General features: G+C 37.0%; 1 protein-coding gene across 2 annotated transcripts; it reads right to left on the bottom strand.

Moving 5' to 3' along the window:
• Positions 1–439: 439 nt before the first annotated feature.
• On the bottom strand, positions 440–21,180 carry SLC33A1 (solute carrier family 33 member 1). 2 transcript variants are annotated; one of them, XM_019960509.2, is made up of 6 exons: positions 19,988–21,174; positions 9,613–9,803; positions 4,096–4,280; positions 3,705–3,822; positions 2,503–2,718; positions 440–1,487 (listed from the first exon to the last, which is right to left on the bottom strand). In XM_019960509.2, exons 1-6 carry the CDS (start codon positions 20,760–20,762, stop codon positions 1,320–1,322), a joined length of 1,653 nt encoding a protein of 550 aa, XP_019816068.2. In that variant the 5' UTR covers positions 20,763–21,174; the 3' UTR covers positions 440–1,319. The 2 variants fall into 2 exon arrangements, with proteins under 2 accessions (XP_019816068.2, XP_070648812.1); XM_070792711.1 differs by lacking the exons at positions 3,705–3,822; positions 9,613–9,803 and having other exon boundaries at positions 19,988–21,180.
• Between the last annotated feature and the right edge of the window lie 1,615 nt (positions 21,181–22,795).

Here is a 22,795-nt window from a genome sequence, read left to right as displayed (position 1 = left end):
ACTATCTCCTTTTCTCAAACTTTTGAAAGATTTATGTACTCTCTAAAGAGTCAAAGTACCATACAACACAAAACACGCATAGAACCTTATCACCAGGTTCACATAATATGCTGGAAATTGCTAAAGTACTCAAAACCTTAATTCTCTTGGGAAAGCAATTCTCAATTGGAAACTACAGTTTACAAACAGAAGGCTGTGCTTTAATAAGTAAAAATTAGTACCTGATTTGGTATAAAGCAATTGTGAGATCTTTTCTCATTAGTAAAGTGCTTAATTAAGAAACCTTTTCCAGTACATAACGTGTCAAAGGCACAAAATGTCTTTGTCTCTCTCTTCAAAACATTAGTTTCTAAAACTACAGTATTATTAATTTAAATTTTACTTAATCAGTAAGTTTTACTGTGTTTTTTTTTTCCTATCAATAACAAAAACAAACTACTTGAAGAAAAACATTTAATTTTTATTTTCAAAACTTTGCCACAAACATACATACAACATTAAATGTGATGCCCTTGTGAGCATCAAGGGCCATGTGCCATGAAGTACTTATGACAAAAAACATATGTATGCTTTAGGATAAGAGTTAAAAAGGAATCAAGATAGCTTCCAAAAAGGGGGAGGAGAAGGGGAATCAATAAATTAGAAGTCATAGCTTTCATTTTATAAAAAATAGTTTGAATAATCTTCTTATAAATCTTTAATGTTTACAAAAGCAGGAAATACATTTAAAATAGTCTTTAACACAGATTCATTAGCACAATGTGGTTACAGTCAGAAAATAACAACTAAAATGGTATTTCAGTAGTTTACATTCTCATCTCAGCAAATTCCACATAACATTTTACCAATTTGCAATTCAAAATAAGATTTAACTGACAAGGCCAGACTAGTTGTGGATAGTACATGAATATCAAGCTATGTTCCACTTATCATATTTTACCAAAAATTTTAACATAGCTCAATGATAGGTACAATAACAATACTTGACTGCATGGTTATCACCCATGACTACTGCACTGCAGCTTAAAACATGCTTTGGTCAGTAAATTAAAAAGATCTATAAATCAAATAACAAGACCAGAAAAGTTATTTTAGTACCAATTCCCTGAACTTAAGTAAACTTTAAATACATTGACAAGGTAAGGAAAAAGTATATTTAAATATACAGAGAGGTTTCTATATTTTTAACCATTTGGCATTTTATATTAATAATTTCCTGTTTAAAATAATATTTTATACTCCTGTACACTGATTATCATAACTCTCTGAGTTAAAACTAAATTAGAGTTACCTTCCTAGAATGTCCAGTTGTGAATGCATTACTTGTCTCTTTTGCATTTCCATGAAGATGGTCCTTCATCCTGTAATTTTTTAAGTTTTGGACCAAGAAAGAACCACCAACCAAATCCAATCAAAACACAAATAACAGATTCCACATAATAACCATCCAGTGCAGTAACACACGAGCCACCGAGTTTTTTGCAAAGCTGTAAAAACAAAATTATAATAAATACTCCACAATTTCAAAATGGAAGTATTCAGCACTTTATACGTTTCTACTTTGTGATTTAAAGGATTAATCAAAACACTTTTGTGCTCAAACATTTCATTCAAGTGAAAAAACTACTTAATGTATCTTTTTTTTAATGTTAGATATATTTTTTATTACTACCCCCAAAAAAGAGGGGAACTGTTATAGAATTAAAGAGATGTAACAGGAAAAATAATAAAACACAGTAAAGGGAACTTATATGGACCCTAATTTAAATAAAACAACTATAAAAAGAAAAAAGGTATGCACTCAAGAAGTATTTAAGGATACAGGGTCATGCTCATGTCACAATGTTAAGTAAAATTTTGTTGTTGTTGTTCAGTCGCTAAGTCGTGTCCAACTCTTGGACCCACAGATTGTAGCCTGCCAGGCCCCTCTGTCCATGGGGTTTCCCAGGCAAGAATACTGGAGTGGGTTGCCATTTCCTTCTCCAAAGTTAATGTATCTTAATCTGTCTAATGCTACTAAGAGTATTAAAAACAATTTTCAGCTCTTGCTGTAAACAATATTCATTTTCAAGATACAGCTTTTCATATTTGGAAGTGTGCAGAAATTTTCAATGAGTTTACTCTAGAAGTGGGTTAATGTTACTTTGAAATAATTTACCAACGAACTACTAACCACTCAGTTTTAGCTCCATTTGTAACATGAAAGCCAATGGAATTTCCCTTCTATCATTATAAAACTTTCATGTACTAATATTAAATTCCTATTCTTTAGGACAATGGTACACAAGGTAGAGGAGATTCCTTCCTTGCTGAGAAGGAACTCCAAGTGAGCTACTTTTACTGACTTGAGTGTGTTATACCCTCAGTTACGGTGGGAAAGAAAAAAACTATTAGAGACTGGGCAGATATGATTTTAAAAAGATGAAGTACCTCTAGAGGCAAAATGAGGAAATTAGTATCTTAATATTCGCTTACTATTAACTAAAATTGCAACTTACTTACCTCAACAGCATCAGGTGTTCGGCAATTCTGGTTTGATGCTCCTACACACTCTTTTACTGTGAGGGGATCTACCAGCCAAAGAGCTACCGTAGAAGGCCAGTTTCCTCCCAGGTTGGACACAGTATTTAAAAGGGTCATATATGTTCCGCCAATAAGTGGATCACTAACCTTCGCATTAAAAGCCATTATGGAAACATACATGCTGTACAATGTAACCTACAAGGAAAACATAAAACATCTTCAGGACAACTAAACTTTAGAAAGATATGGTCTAAATTAAGAACATTAAAAGCATAAATCTGAAAATTAATTTTCATGACTCTTTTTAAACTCAAACCAACAAATATTTATTGAGCCCCTGCTACAGGCCAGGCTCTAAGTCTGGTCACAGAAATACAAAGATGAATAAGATACAGTCCTTCTGTGCCCTTGAAGAATTTATTCTAAGCTGGGAAAACGGGAATAAATAAATACAATTAAATGTAGTAAATACTGTAAAAAGAGGAAGTGCATACATCATGCTATCAGGGCCTAAATAAATAGGAGATTAATTCTATCACATGTATTCAAGGAAGGCTCAATTGAGAATGACAAGTGAGGTGGCACTGAAGGATGCATACAGTAATAAGCAAAACTTCATATTTATACCATACCTAAAGATATCATATGTGTGGATATATGTATTATACATGTAAGCACTCAAATATTCAAAGGTAATATGAATATATAATTATATGCATATAACTTTCTTATATATAATTAAAAATTCACATGACAAACTGAAGAGGAAAATCTCCTTGAGAGGCAAAAAGTGCTTAAGCAGCAAGAATTAACCCTCCATTTAGGAACATGAAAACACAGGTTCGATCCTTGGTCAGGGAACTAAGATCCCATATGCCATGGAGCAGCTAAGTCCGTGTGCCACTACTACTGAGTTTGCACACTCTGCAGCCCATGCCACAACTAGAGAAGATCTCAAGTGCCACAACTAAGATCCAAGACAGCCAAATAAATATATATATATGTGTGTGTGTGTGTATATATATTTAAATCCACAAGGTTTAAAGTTTACTAATTTCTTCAGTATCCAATTCATGCATAAATCTTAAAATTTATTATCATTATTTTAAGGAAACTGTAGAAAAACATCTTTATTTTACACAGGACAGTTTACTGCCTGGGAAAAACCACTGCAAGCTTACCTGATGTAACGCATAACTCAGCAGCACTACAATATAGTAATATATAGGGAATCCCCCTTGATGTTCTACTTTAGGAGTCCACCAGACCAGTAGAGCATATTCTAATCCAAACAATAATCTACAGAATAAGAAAGAAAGGTGGAGTTGACTTCTATTTTAGGTTAAAAAAGAATAACAGAAACAGAAATCTGTGTGCCTACCATATGAAAGAAGCCTGAATCTAAAACCTGTTAGGAAGTTTAAAAGAGATGAAAGTGCATATAAATGATACAGAAGTTAAGATGTTTTTCAAGCCTTTTACCATTTACACTCTATACATAGACATTAGTGATACTGATGACTGTTCCTCATTTAACCTCTCTTATTTAGTAAGGTTTCATTTCATTTTTACCTGTAGGGCATGGCTTTGTAAAATATGTTTAGTGGCTGGGGACCTGCAGTGTATCTGCTGATAATCAGAGGCAATATTATTTGCAAAGGAACCATTGGAACTGCCAGTAAGGCTAAATGTTCTTTGGGTACTCCCTCTTCTACCAATTTCAGTCCTGTTACTGCATCTGCTGCTGAAAAACCAATCTGCAATATAAAAACAAAAAAATATTTTAATTTATGACTTATGAAATATTTTCTTCCAAGTATACGTAAGTAATTTAGAAACCTCAGTCTTATCAATGACTCATGCCAGTTAGAAGAAAGTATCATATCTGGTACAACAAGCAAGTTATGGAGGCATACTTAGCTCTGTGGTCTACTTACAAATATGGAGTGAAAACAAGTGAAAATTCAGCAGTCTTTGAACTGTAATTTTAATTACAATTAAATTTCCATTTCAAAAATTTCTGTCTCACAATCAACAGTGTTCAAGTCTAAACTTACTGCTCTGTATATTTTAAGTTTAAAAGAAAAGCTCTGGACTCCAAATAAATCTGGTTAAAATGAAGTATCATTGCCACATACCATACACATTTTTGATGATTTCTGACTGACAACAAAAAGTCATCTAGCTTTTCAAAAGTAATTCTGAGAAAACATATCTAAGAGGTTGATTTAAATGATGGATAAAAAAAAAAGTATGCTTAGATTAATTCTTAAAAACAACCACAAAAAAAAGAGTAAGAATGCTAAAATATTGTAGTGTGCAAAGTTTGAGGTGAAACAAGATATTTAGATGGTCTCAAAGTACTTCCCTACAAATGAATTTTTAATTACAAAAGGAAAAATAGTAATCTTGCAATGTATTAAACAAGGTAATCAAGGTTAACACAATAATTAATGGTTAAAGGGACATGATATGGCTCCTGATAAACTTCCCTGAAGATTCACAGTATTATTTCTGTGATATTTCTGACATATATTCACAAAATGGACCTAAACATGAAGAAACATTAGACAAACATAAACGGAAGGCCTTTCTACAGAATAACCGGCCTGTCTTCTTTAAAAGTGTCTAGATCACTACATACCACTATATAGATAGATAACCAACAATGACCTACTGTAGAGCACAGGAAACTCTACTCAAAATTCTGACAACCTATATGAAAAAAGAATCTAAAACAGAATGAATATATGTATATGTATAACTGAACTACTTTCCTGTACACCTGAAACTAATACAACATTGTAAATCAATTATGATCCAATAAAATAAAATAATATTTTTTAAAAGGTCCAGGATGGACTTCTCTGGTGGTCCAGTGATAAAGAATCCCCCTGCCAATGCAGCGGACACTAGTTCAATCCCTGGTCTGGGAAGATTCCACATGCAACAGAGCAACTAAGCCCCCCAACTACTAAGCCTGTGCTCTGCAATACTGAAGCCCAGCACCCTAGAGCCCAGGAGCTTCACTAAGAGAAGCCACCACAATGAGAAGCCTGTGTACTCCAACTAGAACATAGCCCTCACTCGGTGCAAATAGGGAAAGCCCATGCAGCATAAAAGACCCAGCACAGCCAAATATAAACAAATAAGTAATCTTAAAAAAAAAAACAAAAAAAAAGTGTGCCCAGCAGGTCATGAAGAACAAAGAAGGGCTCATACCAACTAAATGCAGTATGTGATCCTAAATTGGATTGCTGGCCAGAAAAAAATTAAGTTATAAAGGCTGCTCTAGGGGATAACTAGGGAAATCTGGATACGGACTATGACTAGAAAACGGTATTGTGTTGGACTTCCTTGGTGGTAGTGGCTAAGAATCCACCTGCCCATGCAGGGGACACGGGTTCAATCCCTGGTCTGGGAAAATCGCATATGTTGTGGAGCAACTAGAGCCCAAGCACTGCAACTACTGAGCCTGTGCTTTAGAGCTCGTGGGCCACGAGTACTGAGCTGGTGTGCTGCAACTACTGAAGCCCATGCTCCACAAGAGGAGAACCAACTGCAGGGAGGAGCCAGCGCACTGCAACGAGGAGCCAGGGCACTGCAACAAGGAGCAGCCCCCACTCACTGCAACTAGAGAAAGCCCGCATGCAGCAATGAAGACTCAGCATAGCAGAAAATAAATAATTTGCTAAAAGGAAAATGGTATTGTATCAATTTAAACTTCCTGATTTTTTATCAAGTTGTGGCTTTGCAGGACGAAGTCCTTATTCTTAGGAGATATACTACATACTTAAAGCATTTATGGATAAAAGGGCATGATATGTACAAATTACTATCTAATACTTCATAAGAAATATGTAAAATAACATAATTTACAGAATAAAAAAGTAGACCTAACTATTAACAATTAATTATAGAATTTGGATAAACATATGGGTATTCCTCCAATTATACAAGTAAATTTTCAGTAAGTAAAAATATACAAATAAAAAATATTTTAACACTAAATATTACTTCAAATACTTTAACTTCTCAGAATGAAGCCAAAGAGCAAAGTTCACACACAAAAAATTAAAAGTCAAAGATATTTCATACTTTCTCTTCCCAACTTAAAAGTGGTGTAGGAGATATCTGCAATACATATATCCAACAAAAGCCCTCATATCCAGGATACATAAAAAATAAAAATTCTACAAATTTAAAGAAAGGGGGAACTCTGGATATTCAAATGGCCAATAACCATATGAGAAGATGCTCAATTTCTTTAGTCATCAGGGAAATTAAAAATTATAATCCTAATGAGATGCTATGACATACCCACCAGAAAGGCTAAAATTGAAAAGACAATACTATGGTTTCGCTGTGTAATGACTAAAACTCTCTAACAGTGCTTGTGGTAGGGAAAATTGGAACAATCACAAAACTGTTTATAGTATAGACTATGCATTTCTTATATTAATGCATATAGACTATGCATTTCTTATGGCCCAGCAATTCTACTCCTAGGTATTTACCCAGCAGAAATGTTTACCTACATTCACCAAAAGTAACGTACACAAAAGTTCACAGAAGCACTAGTTATAATGGTCCAAAAGTAGAAATAACCTAAACATCTCCTGATAGAATGGGATAAATAAACTGTGGTATATTCCTACAAAGGAATATTATAAGCAACAAGATGAACAAACTATTGCTATAAATAATATGGATAAATTACACAAATATGATGTTGAGTAAAAGAGTACAAGAGCCAGACGTAAGAAAACATACTGGATACTCCACTTATATAAAACTGGAAAGTAGGGAAAACTAATCTATGATGTTAAAAGTTAGAAGAGACGTTACTTTTAATGAGGTTTACTTTAAAGGGGGAACATGGAATTCTAGACTCTGTATTTGAAGCAACTCCTTATATATTGCTGCTGCTAAGTCACTTCAGTCGTGTCCGACTCTGTGCGACCCCCATAGACGGCAGCCCACCAGGCTTCCCCGTCCCTGGGATTCTCCAGGCAAGAACACTGGAGTGGGTTGCCATTTCCTTCTCCAATGCATGAAAGTGAAAAGTGAAAGTGAAGACGCTCAATCGTGTCTGACTGTAGCGACCCCATGGACTGCAGCCTACCAGGCTCCTCCGTCCATGGGATTTTCCAGGCAAGAGTACTGGAGCGGGGTGCCATTGCCTTCTCCTGGTGACAGTATAAATTATAAAATCTTTTAGAAAGCAATTTAACAATCATACTCACTGAATCTACTGGAAGGAAAAAACCTAAGAATCTACTGGAAGGAAATATTCAGAACACCAAAGAATTACACCCAAATATATTCACTAGTACAGTTTTGTAATTAAAACACATGGCAAATTAAATATACAATAATAGAAAAAATTAGTAAATCATAGCACATTTATATACTGTAACAATTTATAGTTATTAAAAAGTATGTTATCAAATATTAATGATATAGGAATATGGAATAAGACAATAACAAGATAAAAATTACATACAATTTCACTTTTAAAGTATTTGTGTGTATATATTAACTATAGCTAATGTATTAATTACATTTATACATGTAAAGTGTGTATATACATGTGCATGCACATACATATACCTACATAGGGGAAAGCAGAAATATACCAAAAATATTACCAATGGTTATCTCTAAATGATGTAATTAGATAATACATTATAATAGTATTAACTTTCTTGAACCTTTGAAATTAAAAGACACTTACTCCTTGGAAGGAAAGTTATGACCAACCTAGACAGCATATTAAAAAGCAGAGACATTACTTTGTCAACAAAGGTCCATCTAGTCAAGGCTACGGTTTTTCCAGTGGTCATGTATGAATGTGAGAGATGGACTATAAAGAAAGCTGAGCACTGAAGAATTGATGCTTTTGAACTCTGGTTTTGGAGAAGACTCTTCAGAGTCCCTTGGACTGCAAGGAGATCCAACCAGTCCATCCTAAAGGATATCAGTCCTGGGTGTTCATTAGTAGGACTGATGTTGAAGCTGAAACTCCAATACTTTGGCCACCTGATGCGAAGAGGTGACTCATTTGAAAAGACCCTGATGCTGGGAAAGATTGAGGGCAAGAGAAGGGGACGACAGAGGATGAGTGGGTGGATGGCATCACCGACTCAATGGACATGGGTTTGGGTGGACTCTGGGAGTTGGTGATGAACAGGGAGGCCTGGTGTGCTGCAGTTCATGGGGGTCACAAAGAGTCGGACATGACTGAGTGACTGAACTGAACTGAACCTTTTAGCATTTTCTAAAGTTGAACCTTAAGTTTAAACCTTCCTAAAATTTCCTAAAAACCCAACCCTCCCTATCAGAGAGGGAAAACTCACTATTTCAAAACAATGAGACTATAATTTTTACTTTAGTGTTATCAAAATATAGCTATGAAAGTGTTTATATAGATAGGTTTAAATATATAGTTCAAAAATCCTGTAACCAATTTTATATTTTAGGAATAATAATTCTAATAGTTCATTATAACAAAGTATACTTACCTTTCTTGTAGCATAAAATCTTTAAAATATTTTAGAAGTACAAAAAATTAAGACATCTTAATAGAGAAAACATATAGAATTGTCACCAAAACATCCATTTGTTTGATGGTATATTTCTTTTTAACATTTTGAAATAGTTCAACTGATTTTTAAATAGACTTCTAATATTCATTTCCATATCTTTGTAAATTACTTTCTAAGTAAGTAATTTCAATACCTTTGACATTAAGTATATACTCATTCTAATAGCAGAATGCTGTTAGTTTTTCATAGCATTCATTTCCCTTCCGAGCATTAATATCATTCATTAAAAACACTGACAATGACTAGAAGTACTTCAAATTGGCATAATTTTTTCAAGATCCTAAGACATTTAGCTTAGTTTGAAATTATGTCTGATTTGCTATCATCACATCTGTTTAAATACATTTAGTAAATAAAGTATATTAGTTATCATTGTTAAATTCTAGTATTAGTGAAAAGGGACTTAAAAAACAACAGCAGAAGTATTCCATGATATCGGTACTTGTAACAGAATGGGGGATTTGCTTTATCAATCTCTTACCTTTGCAGTTAGAATCAGAAGGCAAAATGTCAGAACTGCGGGCATTTTTACAATTGCAAAAAGCAGCTTGTAAGTGTCTGTGATCCCCTGAGTTTCTTCTTTTCCTACTGATACTTCTTTGTTTTCTTTTTTCAGTAGGGCAACTAAAGTTGTTGTTATCAAAAATACAGTTCCCCAGAAGAAAAGGAAATCTGAAATTTAAAATGTTTTATATCTATAATTAACATGTGAAATAATGTACCTTCACTGATACTAAATAATTCTGTACACAACTTTTTCTCAACTAAAATCTGTTAAAAAAAAAAAATCAACACATAGGGCTTGTCATTGGCACCAGACCAAGCACAGCAGATACAAGACATTACACAGACCCAGAACAGACAGCGATACTTAACAAGGAAAAAGGAAAGGGTTTAGTGGGTTGAATGAAATAAAAGTCTATTATGTCATTTTATTTAAGGGCAGGAGATGATTTCCATATCCCATAAGATCTATCAGTCATAAGAAATTCTTAAGCACCTAAATCATTTCAGTTCTTTATTAAATTTTGACAACTTAGACAACAAACATGATCATTTACATTAAATTTTCGGCCTTTTGTTTTTAAACTTTGTTTTTAATCTGTTTAAGAATATTCTCTTTCAATTCTGTGATACATAAACATAACACACTCCTTTGGTTGTTTCAGTGGAAGAGAGCTGGGCCACTGGCCAATATTTTAAACAAGCAGAGAGAGTGAATAATGTTCTGGAAGATTCTGCATAATAGCTAAAAATAATATTAATAATAGAGGCACTATTTCTTGAGTGCATACCATGTGCTATAAATGTGCTAAGCAGTTTACACATATCATTCCCTTTACTACAACAACACAATAGATGAAGTTATCACCAGTCCCAATTTTCAGATGATGAAACAGGCTGAGAGAAGGCTGAAACATTGCCTGAAGTTACATTTGAAGTCAGCGCCTCATACAACCCATTTTAAAAACTGTATCTCCTTAACTACCATGAGAATGCATCTTATTTTATCTCTATGAAAATGCATAACTCTCTCTCGGTTCCTTCATTTGTAAAGTAAGAAGACTTTCCTAGAAAATTCCAGGTGTTTTCTAGCTCTAACATTCTGGAACTGTATTACATGTGTTTGCTTTTTAGTTTATTGCTAATGCAACACAATCAACTAACTGTTCATGAAGTCTAGCCATCTTTTTCCAAAAAAGGTAGACCTTCCTTAAGTCAAGGTTTTCCTCTATTAGTCTTGTTCTGCTGTGCTAGGTAAAGGTAGCTACTACAGTTTAAAACTCACTTATGATGAAGGCAAACAGCATCATAGATCAACTTAACTCATAGTATAGATCAAATTCACCTTAGTATTTAAATAATCCTTTCTTACCTGTTTTTTCATTTTTTAAAAAAATGTTATATATTCTTATTTATTTGACTGCACCAGGTCTTAGTTGTTGCATGTGGATCTAGTTCCCTGATCAGGGATCAAACCTGGGCCCCCCGCATTGGGAATATGGAGTCTTAGCCACTGGACCATCAGGCAAGCTCCCTATTTCATTTGGTTTTTGTAGTCAACATGTGAGACAAGCAAAACAGGCATTATTACTATGAGAGACAAGGAAAAGCTCAGAATATTTAAATCTTTGCCATAGGTCCAATTAAGAGGCAGAACCTAATAAATCTTCTGATTTGGGTTCCATTATTTCATACTGCTTATATAAAGTTTTTTGTTTTTTTTTTAATACTGTTGAATTAAGAATCTACTAGGACTTCCTGGTGGTCCAGTGGTTAAGAATCTGCCTACCAATGCTGGGAACATGGGTTTGATCCCTGGTCTGGGAAGCTTCCACATGCAGTGGGGCAACTAAGCCCATGTATCACAGCTACTGCAGTGCACATGCCCTAGAGTCTGTGCTCTGCAACGAGAAGCCACAGCAATGCGAAGCCCATGTACCACAACCAGAGAGCAGCCTGCTCACTGCAACTAGACGGCACAGCAACAAAGTCCCAGCACAGCCAAAACTAAATCAATACACTTAAAACATAAAAAGAATCTACTTGAATTGGCTAATTAGTCTCCAGAAGGGTAACCAAAAATGAGGCTCTGCTATTCAAATTATGCAAATAAAAAAGCTAAATCTTCTCAAACATACATGGAAATTTGTATTCTGAGATGAATTCTTCTCCCCATAACAGGAATTTACACAGATGGACCCCAACTTATGAAGGTCTCACTTGAGATTTTTCAATTTTATGATAGTGTGAAAGCAATATGCCTTCAGTAGAAACTGCACTTCAAACTTCGATCTTTTCCCAGGCTAGCAATATTCATTATGAACCTCTGCTGTGAAGTTGGGCAGCACCTGAAAGTTACAGCTCCCAGTCAGCTACACAATCACAAGGCTAAATGCACCACCATTCTGTACCCAGACAAGCACTATGGTTTTCACTTTCAGTACAGTCTCAGTAATTACATGATATTCAACACTCTGCTATAAGACAGGCTTTGTGTTAGATGATTTTGCCTCACTGTGGGCTAATGTAAGTGTTCTGAGCACGTTTAAGGTAGGCAAGACTAAGTTAAGACTTAAAAATTTTCAACTTATACTGGGCTTACTAGACATAACCCCATCAAAAGTTGAGAAGAAGCCATCATTAATTCTAGATATCAGAAGAAAAACAGGAAATAGGAAAAACTGAGATTCCTAAATGCAAAGGTATTCACTTTAAAATGCACTAATAAATACATATCTTATGATTAAAGCTCATTAAAATAACATCACAACATAACTTCTAGTTTGTATTAACATAGTTTTGAAATCTAGTTCAAAACCAATGAACAACAATTTAAAGATTATTCTTACAATTAAGTGAGGCTAATGTTCATTATTTTTGCATTCTTAATTTCGTCTGTGAAACTGACAAATAATGACATTTATGGAATATCATCTGTAATATTTATTCTCATTAAAGTTCTTGTTCATTATTTGATTTAAATGAGCAATTCAAGAAACCCTGAAAAAAGCTTTCACTGTCACCAGAAATTTCAATTAACGGTCTTTATAAAAATCTTAAGTGAAAATTTAAACTTTTAAGTTATATACTACTTTCAGCAAAAATTTTTTTAGTATAGTATTTTTTGTTTATTCTCCCAGTTTTAATGAACAAAATCTTTATCTAAATTTAAACTCTTTGATCCAGTGCAAAGAGAGAAAAAAAATTAATAAGAACAAGTTAAACAGGTTCAGTATTGTTTGCAGATAAGCTTATGCAACAATTCACCAGTATTCATAAAGGATATAACAGTCAACTCCTGAATGTCTATTATGCCAAGGCAAAACACAGGACAGTGCAGTAAGTCTCCAAATCACTCTCTAAGACAAGCATTGTTATTCCTACTTTATACTCAGTGAAAGAGAATCACAAACCAGAAAGTACCAGAGGGGGGATTCAAATTCAGATCTGATTCTGAAACAAGAATGCGTCCCATTATACTACTCAGATGCTCAGACACACCTACTGCAAGGAAGCTCTCTTCCAATCAAACAGACAGACCTGAGGAAAAAGGTACTTATTTTAGCTCCAATTATGAAGTCTGGAACGTAGATACTGGAGCAAACCTTCAAGGCTTTGGACCAGGCCTCCAGATCCTCTGTGGCGTAGGTTCATTCTCTTCCACCATCAGAAAAGGTAGAAAAATTAAGCACAGTCTGATAAGAACCATCCTTGGATCAGAACAGCTTCTCTCTAACTCTCACAGTGTGGGAATTAACCTCAGTCCTTCAGAAGTCAGTGGCAGGAAAACAAACTTTCAGTTTCTGTTTTACATTACCATCAGGCCTTCCTTTTATCTTGCTTTCAGCACAGCTTTCTCTGCTTCACAAGTCAGAGTATGAAGGGACTTTAGACAGCTATCATCAGTCCACTGCTCTCACTTTCACCATGGAAGACACTGAAATAGAAATACTATGTATCTGGCCCTGGATCACTAGCTAAGTCTCAACAAAAAACAGAACTTTCTTCTATGTCACAAACCACTCCCTTAAGCATTTTCTCAAAACATCTATGCCAAAGAGCATTCCCAGAAAATGCTGTTTTGATTATACAATATAGTATATCTTATTTGAGGATTAGAATTTTTGAAAGACAGCATGCAATGGAAAAACTGACTAAACACAAAGCTAATTTTGAAATCTTCATAATCCTTTGGTTTTCCTAACCCCTTAGAGAGGTGCCATGTTTGAGATCACATACTTTTTCATTAACTCCAGCAATGTTAGGTTCTCCTCTGGGGTAGAAGAAATGGTTTCTTCAATCAAGCACCCGATTAAGCAGCTGTCTGGTTATCAAGAGCCCTATTGTCCCAAAACATTAAACTCAGCCCAGGATGCAAAACTGAAGCTTAGAGACCAATAGATGCAACGCTCCCATCTCATGCTAAATCTGGAGCATGTATCACTGAACAGAAGAAAATGAACCACTCTTTCCATGTTTTAAGGGCTTCCCTTGTGGTTCAGCTGGTAAAGAATCTGCCTGCAATGTGGGAGACCTGAGTGCAATCCCTGGGTTGGGAAGGGAAAGGCTACCCACTCCAGTATTCTGGCCTGGAGAATTCCATGGACTGTATAGTCCATGGGGTCACAAAGCGTTGGACACAACTAAGCAACTTTCACTTTTACTTTTCCATGTTTCAAAATATGTTCAGGTCAAGCACAAAATCCGTATTAATTAAACATACATATATATCTCTACTCTGATGCTATGATAGGAGGCTCTTGCATTCAGTTTTTGTACAACCTATATCCTGACACCCCAAAAATCACTTTTTGTAAGATGAAAGCTGAATTCTGACTTTTTAAAACAGTTGACAGTAAGTAGTCCAAACTATCGCATGAAGATGCAGGGTACATGAGAATAGCTAAAATGAAAAATAATAACAGGAAATGCTGGCAAGGATGCAGAGAAACTGAATCGCTCATATATTGCTGGTAAGGAGAGAAAATGATACAGCCACTCCAGAAAAAATCTGGTCAGTTCCTTTCAAAACTAAAAATGCACTGACAAATAAACCAGCATTTGCATTCCTGGGCACTTATCTGAGAGAAATGAAAACTTATTTGCACATAATAATCATCAAAAAACTAGAAACTACTCAAATCACCTTCAACAAATGAGTGGTAAAACAAAGTGTAGTATGTAAAAAAAAAAAAAAAAATGGAATATTTCTCAGCAACAAGACAGAACAAATCACTGATCCATGTAACAACTTGGAAAAACCTCAAAGAAATTATTCTAAGTGAAAAGAGCCAATTACCAAAGGACATACACTAAATGATTTCACTTATGTAACATTTCTGAAATAACATAACTATAAAGATGGAAAACAGATTAGGGGCTGACAGGGATTAGGGATGGAGAGGAGGAAATGGGCATAGCTGTAAAGAAACAACAGCAAAGTATATTGTGGAGAAGGTACAGCCGAGTATTTTGATAGTGGTGTTGGAGGTTACATAAGCTTAAATGTGATAAAACTGCATACAGCAATACAAACATAAATGAGTATAACTGTTGAAATCTGAATAAACTCTATGGATTGTACCAATGTCAATTCCTTGGTTTTGATACTGTACTATAGTTATATAAGATTTTAACAGTGGAGGCTAGGGAAAGGGTGCATAGGACTTCCCTAAACATTTCTCTGCAACCTCCTGTGAATCTATAATTATTTAAAAATAAAGTTTTTAAAAACTAGTGGGAAATTTAAACGAGAAAAAGTTCTACTAAAAGTTCTATGATTGGGCTAGGAATAAGAAATGCAGGTCTCAACACAACACTGTAAATCAACTATACAATAAAAATTTTTAAAGTAAAGAAATGTAGGTCTCAAACCCATGACAATATAAAATATCTAAAAGGAAAGAAATCCTTAGATGTGCTGAAATCATGTATTTTATAGCTTTAACTGATAACAACTGAAATTCAGCTATCATGTTCAAAAGTAAAGGGGAAAAAATGAAATTTAAAAAGTTTTTCTTATTTAACACCAAACCAAGAAATAGAAATCCTAGAAGGTTACAAACATCTTGCTTTCTGAATATGCACCCTTTCCTTAATAAATATTTCAGCATGTACACTGACATATAAAATACATATTTGTGATCTCCCATACCAAGATATGAGTATGGGAGATCCAAGGCAACCCACTCCAGTATTCTTGCCTGGAGAATCCCATGGACAGAGAAGCCTGGTGGGCTATAGTCCACAGAGTCACAAAGAGTTGGACACACTAAAGCAACACGGCATGCATGCACATATATATATATATATACACATATATATACACATACACACACACATTGTAAGATATAAACTCCACAGTAAAAAATATAATGAAAAGAACATGAAAAATGCAAGATTTATCCCAAATTGTATTTAAAAGAACAGATGAAATCAGGGGTTTTATATTTTTCATTTTCTAGGAGAGTATCTTGTATTAAGTCTATTTTGCTTTCTCCACTGAAGAGTTTTTAGGAACACTATAAATCAAAGTAGAAGACTGTAATTAGTGAGGTTCTATAATTCCTTTATTGATGCATTTACATACTAAAGGCTAATTCAACTGGCCTCCAAGTATATTTCAATGAAATTGGAAGTGAAATTCAACATATACCAAATAAGACATATACCAAATAAAATCAAATGCATTTTTAGTTTACAGTGTTATTTTGTAAATTGGCTTTTATGCACCCCATCCACAAAATTTCACAGTTCTTTACTGGACAAAGAAAGCTTATTTTGCTTTGTTTTAAAATTTTGGGGTATGGTCTCCAGCTTTTAATATTTAATATCTCCTGAATCTTGTAGCCCCAGTTGTTGTTGTTTAGTTATCAAGTCATGTTGGACTCTTTTGCAATGCCATGGACTGTAGCCCACCGGGCTCCTCTGTCCTTGGGGATTCTCTGGGCAAGAATACTGGAGTGGGTTGCCATTTCCTTTTCCAGGAGATCTTCCTGACCCAGGGACTGAATCTGTGTCTCTCGCGTCTCCTGCACTGGCAAGGTTCTTTACCACTAGCGCCTCCTGAGAAGCCCAGACCTGAGGCTACCTACCTGCCTTTAAAAGGGCATGAGTTTTTCAGGTCATCATTGTCCTCTCCAATAACTTGCACCAGTCTTGCACCAGATCATTTTAGTTGGCAAAACTCCACTATAAATTACTTGTGGGCAGAGAATGGCCAGGTTTTAGTCATCAAATTATAACACCTGTCATATGACTAGTACCAAAAAGGGAATCAATGCTAAGCAAACAAAAAGATGTGGGTCACTTTAAAAACAAAATAACAAAAACCCCTTAATCTGTCACTTCTGGGCATCTGGCATTCTGGGAGCATGCTGATGTTTTTTTTTAGACATCAGCAGTCAGAGTGCTGATTTCTCTGGCAGAAAAGCCCAATCAGCATATCTTATATTTAGGTTTTGAAGCTTTCCTTGAAGTTTTTCCTAATTTTCTGACAACTGAAGGAAAAACACCAAATAAACACCAGACACTTATGGCTTAGCAAATCTAAGCCATAAGTAAATCTCTAACTAGCCAATTAAGTTTCCTTATCAGTTTCCTCATCTATAAGAATGAAAGGACTAAAATACATCTTTTCAAGTCATAAAACTTTATGTTGTAATCTCTGTGTTCTTCTGGGTTACTCTCGTATTTATTGAAACTTAAAAGGTTGTCTCTTTTTGCTACTAAAGATCCTTGAAAACCAACGGGGCAGGACCAAAAGAAGGTTACCTCTGGGTTAAGGACTGTCCTGTATTCCTGAAGGAACCAAAAGGCAATCTCAGCATAATTAAGTTTTTCTTTCTAAGGGATTCTATTAAATATTTTCATCCTATCCTTCCATTCTAAATTGACTATTTAGATTACTACTTTCTTGATGTAAAAACTGTTCTTTCTGATTGTATTCTATCTCTATGTATGTGTAGCTCAAAACAAAGTTCTAATCACAGAATATATTTCAGAATTAAAAAAAAAAAATTATGCCTCTTTTAAAGTTTCTCGTTTTCTAAACAGTCACCTCAGTGTTTGCCTCTTCTATTACCTGAGCGACTGTATTTCCTCCATGATTCTCTCTGTGCTAAATTTCTCAAAGCCACTGGTTCTTCTTAGTTATACTAAGTTCCCCCACCCCCTCAAAAAAAAAAATTATAAATGTGGTATGTACAGTTGTACAAATAAGAATGAAAAAAGCAGGAATTCTTCAACTCTTATTAAAATGCTTGAACCCAAAATAGCAATATACTACGGATATAAAAGCTCAATTAAAAAGTAAGTTATTTTTACAGTTTCCTAGAGAACACAGTTCAAATTCAAAAAAAGACAGCTATTCAAAATAATAAACCAGTGTAAATAAAAATCTAGTGGTATGTCTCTGATCTTCCCAAAGGGGCATGGCTGTGGCTGAGGGAGGATATAGCCATAATGGTCCTTGAACGGATAACTGCATTCTCTGGAAGGATACTGTATGAGTCACTTAGTTAACACACAAGAAAGCTCTAACTTACTCCGTAATTTAGGTTCCATGGCCTCTTCAATCTTGATTTCTCTACTGAGGCTTTCTCGTAATAAGGAACACATCATCCTATTAGCCTTTTTTGGTGATATGAACCGTCCAATAAAAAACAAAAAGCAAAACACGTAAAAAGCAACAACGTGCTGATATGATGCATTCACAAAGGATTTCTGAGCAGAAAATTATCCATAGAGCAGGAGTGCCACCCCAGAACACTAAGAGACAAATCTGGCTAGGTGCATAGCAGTATCACTCAACTATCTTCAGCCTTAAACCAACTAAGAAAAAGTATAACTATTAGTATTATCAGTAATAGTGGCTCACTAGCAGTTTAAAGAAGTAGAAAGGGGGGTCCCTGACAGGGTGTAGGGATGTGGAGGGGGTGTATACGATTTCAGAAATACAGTTGTGAACCCTTTCCTCCCTTCCCTGAATGTTGTAACCCTTAAAATGCCCTTGCCACTCACCTTGTTGTTGTTTACTAAGTCGTGTCCAACTCTTTTGTGCCCCATGGACTGTAGCCTGCCAGGCTCCTCTGTCCATTCCCAGGCAAGAGTACTGGAGTGGGTTGCCATTTCCTTCTCAAGGGGATCATCCTGACCCAGAGACTGAACCCTCATCTCCTACATTGGTAGGCAGATTCTTCACCACTGAGCTTTTTAAACTTTACCACTGTCTTTTTATACTTCAAAAGACAATCATAAACTCATCCTAAATTCATCATCACTACCAGAATTAAGAACTCTATTACCAATAGTAATAAAGAACTCTTATTACGAATAGCCCCAGTGTTATTTTTGATAATGGCAATTTTACACTGTTTCTTAGTTTTTAGGAAAGTTAAAAAACAAAAAGAAAACCAAAACACAAAAAAACAGAAAACATTACAGGGCTATGTGTTATGCTCATGTAGAAAGAAGGGGAAATCTATAGGATTAACAATTTCCTACAGGACAAACTTTAAACTCTTACTGGTAGCAATTAAACAATTCAGTCAACAACCTTCAATTTGGTCACAACCTTTCTTTCAGCACCATTTCCCAAAAGCAGATGCCACAAACCAGTGCTTCAGGAATTTGGAACACTGTATGTACTATCTTGTATCTTTTGGTACTTTGCTGCTTCACTGTATTTTCAGCTGGTGTTTGGTGGCTTCTGGGAACTTTACTTACCCACATCATGAAATCTTATTCAGCAAGGGCAAATGTAAAGCCTGACTCTCACAAGTTCTTTTTGAGGGCTGGAATTGGCTTTAATCACAGAAGGCCCTTTGAACTCTGTCACTTAGCCCACTCACTAATGTTTGAATGGATTAACCCTGTTCCATTCATCAGAAGACTAGATGAGATAGAAACAGGGTCTTGGTATAAGAGTAAGGGTAGGAATGGACTAGAAAGCATGGAGCTAGAAATCTCAATCTAACAAAAGACAAAAGGAAAATTATAGAGTCAGGCTGGGTTCATGCATTCACACCAGCCAGACTTTTAAAAAATGTGCACCTATTATTATGCAAGCACCAAGGTATCCCTAGACTCAGAGTTTTGTTTGCTCTTACACAACAATGTTTATTGGATGAGCTGCCTTTCCCTAATCACTTCAGAATACAGATCAATTATGACTGCTTTAATGTAATCATTCTGGCTGAAGCTCATGTTAGCAGAACAGATAACTTACCTCCGATCATCTCCCATAATATGATTTCCAGTTCATTAAATAACGGTTCTAACACACAGTCACACACACTGTCGAAAGGATTTATAAACGTACAATAAACCCAACAGCACAATAAATACACTACCTGAAAGAGTGACGATTCCCCTGGGTTGAGGCTCAAACCGCAAGTATTTGTTACAAAAGTCGGCAGATTCAAGGGCCAAAAACAAAACATTGCCCAAAAAGTAGCCGGCTGTTTGGCCCACTGAATTACAAGTAGAAGCATAACCCACGTTTTCCCGGGATAACATAGTTAACGCCCAACCATCCACAGCGATGTCCTGGGTGGCTGCCAGGAATTCAAACAAAAAGAAAGTCACAGTGAGAGCAACCACGTCGGGGGTTCGGCCATCTGTATTTCCGAGCAAATGGTCCACTTGAGTAGACAGATATATCATGAAGAATCCCAATATATACTGTGTTGGGACAAGCCAAGATTTACGACGACCAAAGTTCTTAAAGTAAACCGCATCAACCAACGGGGCCCAGAGCAATTTGAGACTGAAAGGCCAAAAGACAAAACTGAAGAACGCTTGATCTGTATAGCTAACATTTTTGCTCTGCAAAATGAGTGGGATGCTTCCCGCCAAGCCCAGTGGAATACCCTGAAGTACGTAAAGAAAGAGCAACAGCAAAATACTGCTCAATTCCGCCCGGCAGCTCCGTGGGGTTTTTGAGAAATCAACAGTGCTGATATCCCGAAGAAGAGCTTCTTTGTCCCCTTCCCCGCCCACCACCTCCGGAAGATTATCATCCCAGGAGCCCGGCGGCAGAGGACCACTCTTCAAATCTAGAGAGTGGTTGAAAGTCCCTGGCCTTCGTTGCCGACTGCTGTCCTTGTGGGAGACGGTGGGTGACATATCAGAGACGATGCAGAGCCCCGTTTGAGGGGGGCCGGGGCTGAGCGTCTTGGATCCGTCTAGTCCCAGGTCCAAGGCTGTCGCTCTGGACCGGGTTCTCTATGGCTCAGGAAGTGGGGCAGGGCGCGGGTTGATAAGGGCACTTCTTACTGTGGCCCGCAGAGCTGAAGCCGGGAGCCAGTCCGCTGGCTGCAGGCCCAGGCAAAACCCAGGTAGGTGCCCCTTGGAGCGGCGTCAAGGAGCCTGAAGAAATCCCCCGGGCAGTCGCGCCGGGGTCTAGGCTGGAGGACGGGGCCGTGGTGCTGCTATGGAAACGGGCTCCTAGCTGCGGCGAGGCCAAACGGCCAGTCCAGCCGATCCACGGTCCTCTCTCGCCGTCACCAAAAAAGCCGACAGCACTTTCTCCACCGGACACCATAGACATCTGATAACTTCCTGTCTGGAGCTTCAGGAAGTGGTCCTAGTCTCAAATAAGTCCTGAACCCGCCTCCAGGGCAAGCTAATCAGGAGACGCTCTCGTGGCCGAGTTCGGAAACAATGCTCGGTAGGAACCTGAAGCCCGAGTGGCCGAGACCTCTTGGGAGGATTAACGCGAACGCACCGTGCAGCCGGGGCGGGGCATCGCACGAGCTCCGGCGCTGTGAGCGCATGCGACTGTATGGAAAGCGTGGGTCTCGGTCATTGGGCCCCTGCAGGCACGTGGGGGCGGAGTCAGCTAGGCCTGTGCGGATAGCCGAAGGTTTCTACGGTGCATCCTCTGATTCTCGGCGACTCAGTGAGGGCTTGTCACTAAGCTCAGTTCAGTTTAGAGGCTCAGTCGTGTCCGACTCGATGCGATCCCATGGACTGCAGAACGCCAGGCCTTCTGTCCTTCACCAACTCCCGGGGCTTGCTCAAACTCCTGTCCATCCAGTCGGTGATGCGATCCAACCATCTCATCCTCTGTCGTCCCCTTCTGCCTTCAACCTTTCCCAGCATCAGGGTCCCTTCCAATGAACCAGTTCTTCTCATCAGGTGACCAAAGTATTGGAGCTTCAGCTTCAGCATCAGTCCTTCCAATGAATATTCAGGACTGATTTAGTCACTAGGCTGGAGGTGGGCAAAGCCCAAACAATGGCTGGGTATTTTGTGATACTCCTGCTTTCATGGGCCGGGTAGAAACAGTGAGGAGAAGGATTGCGTTTATGGAATTTACTTAGCAGGCAGAGACGGTTTGTGCCTTCCAGAGGGTAAAAAATAGTCCTGGCTAAAAGGCTAAGCGCCTTCCTTACAATACCTCCTTATTCCTGGAATGAATGAAACTGCTCAAGGCGCGCTAGCTTTCTTCGTAGTCTGTTCTTCAAAGTGGGGGAAGAAGTTTAGGGGAACTGGTGTCTGCATAACTAGTTAAATTGAATAGATTGGAATGATTCCTTATCGTTCTATTTTTTAGTTACTGTAAAATATCTAGTAAAAACCAAATATTAAAATTTTGTTTCTTGTTAACAGGTGTGCGTTGTTGAAATGATCACGGAGAACTTAATCTTGAGCAACCTGTAGCGCCTATTTGCAGGTCTGGAATAGAAACGCAGACTGGAACACCAGTGGTAGCCACAGGGGGCAAGGAGAGGGTGGGATGAATTGGGAGATTAAGTTTTACATAAATACACTATCAAGTGAAGTGGGAACCTGGTGTATAATACAGGGAACTCTGTTTAGTGCTCCCTGAAGACTAAGGTGGGTGGGATGGGGTGGAGGGAGGGAGGTCCAAGAGGGAGAGTATATATGTATACATATAGCTGATTCATTTCATCCTACAATGGTAACTTAACACAACGTTGTAAAGCAATTATAGTCCAATAAAAAACTAGGTTACATATACCAAAAAAAACCCCACAAAACTAAATCCTAAAATTAAAGAGGGATTTCCCTGGTGGTTTAGTGGTTAGGGCTCTGCACTTCCACTTGGGTGACCCAGCTTTGTTCCCTGGGCAGGGAACTAAGATCTGGTAAGTCCCGTGGCTTGGCCAAAAAGAAAAACATATAATTCAAGA

This window comes from Bos indicus, chromosome 1 (assembly GCF_029378745.1).
Source record: "Bos indicus isolate NIAB-ARS_2022 breed Sahiwal x Tharparkar chromosome 1, NIAB-ARS_B.indTharparkar_mat_pri_1.0, whole genome shotgun sequence".
In the NCBI taxonomy this organism is placed as follows: domain Eukaryota; kingdom Metazoa; phylum Chordata; class Mammalia; order Artiodactyla; family Bovidae; genus Bos; species Bos indicus.
This window is presented reverse-complemented; position numbering and strand designations above follow the sequence as displayed.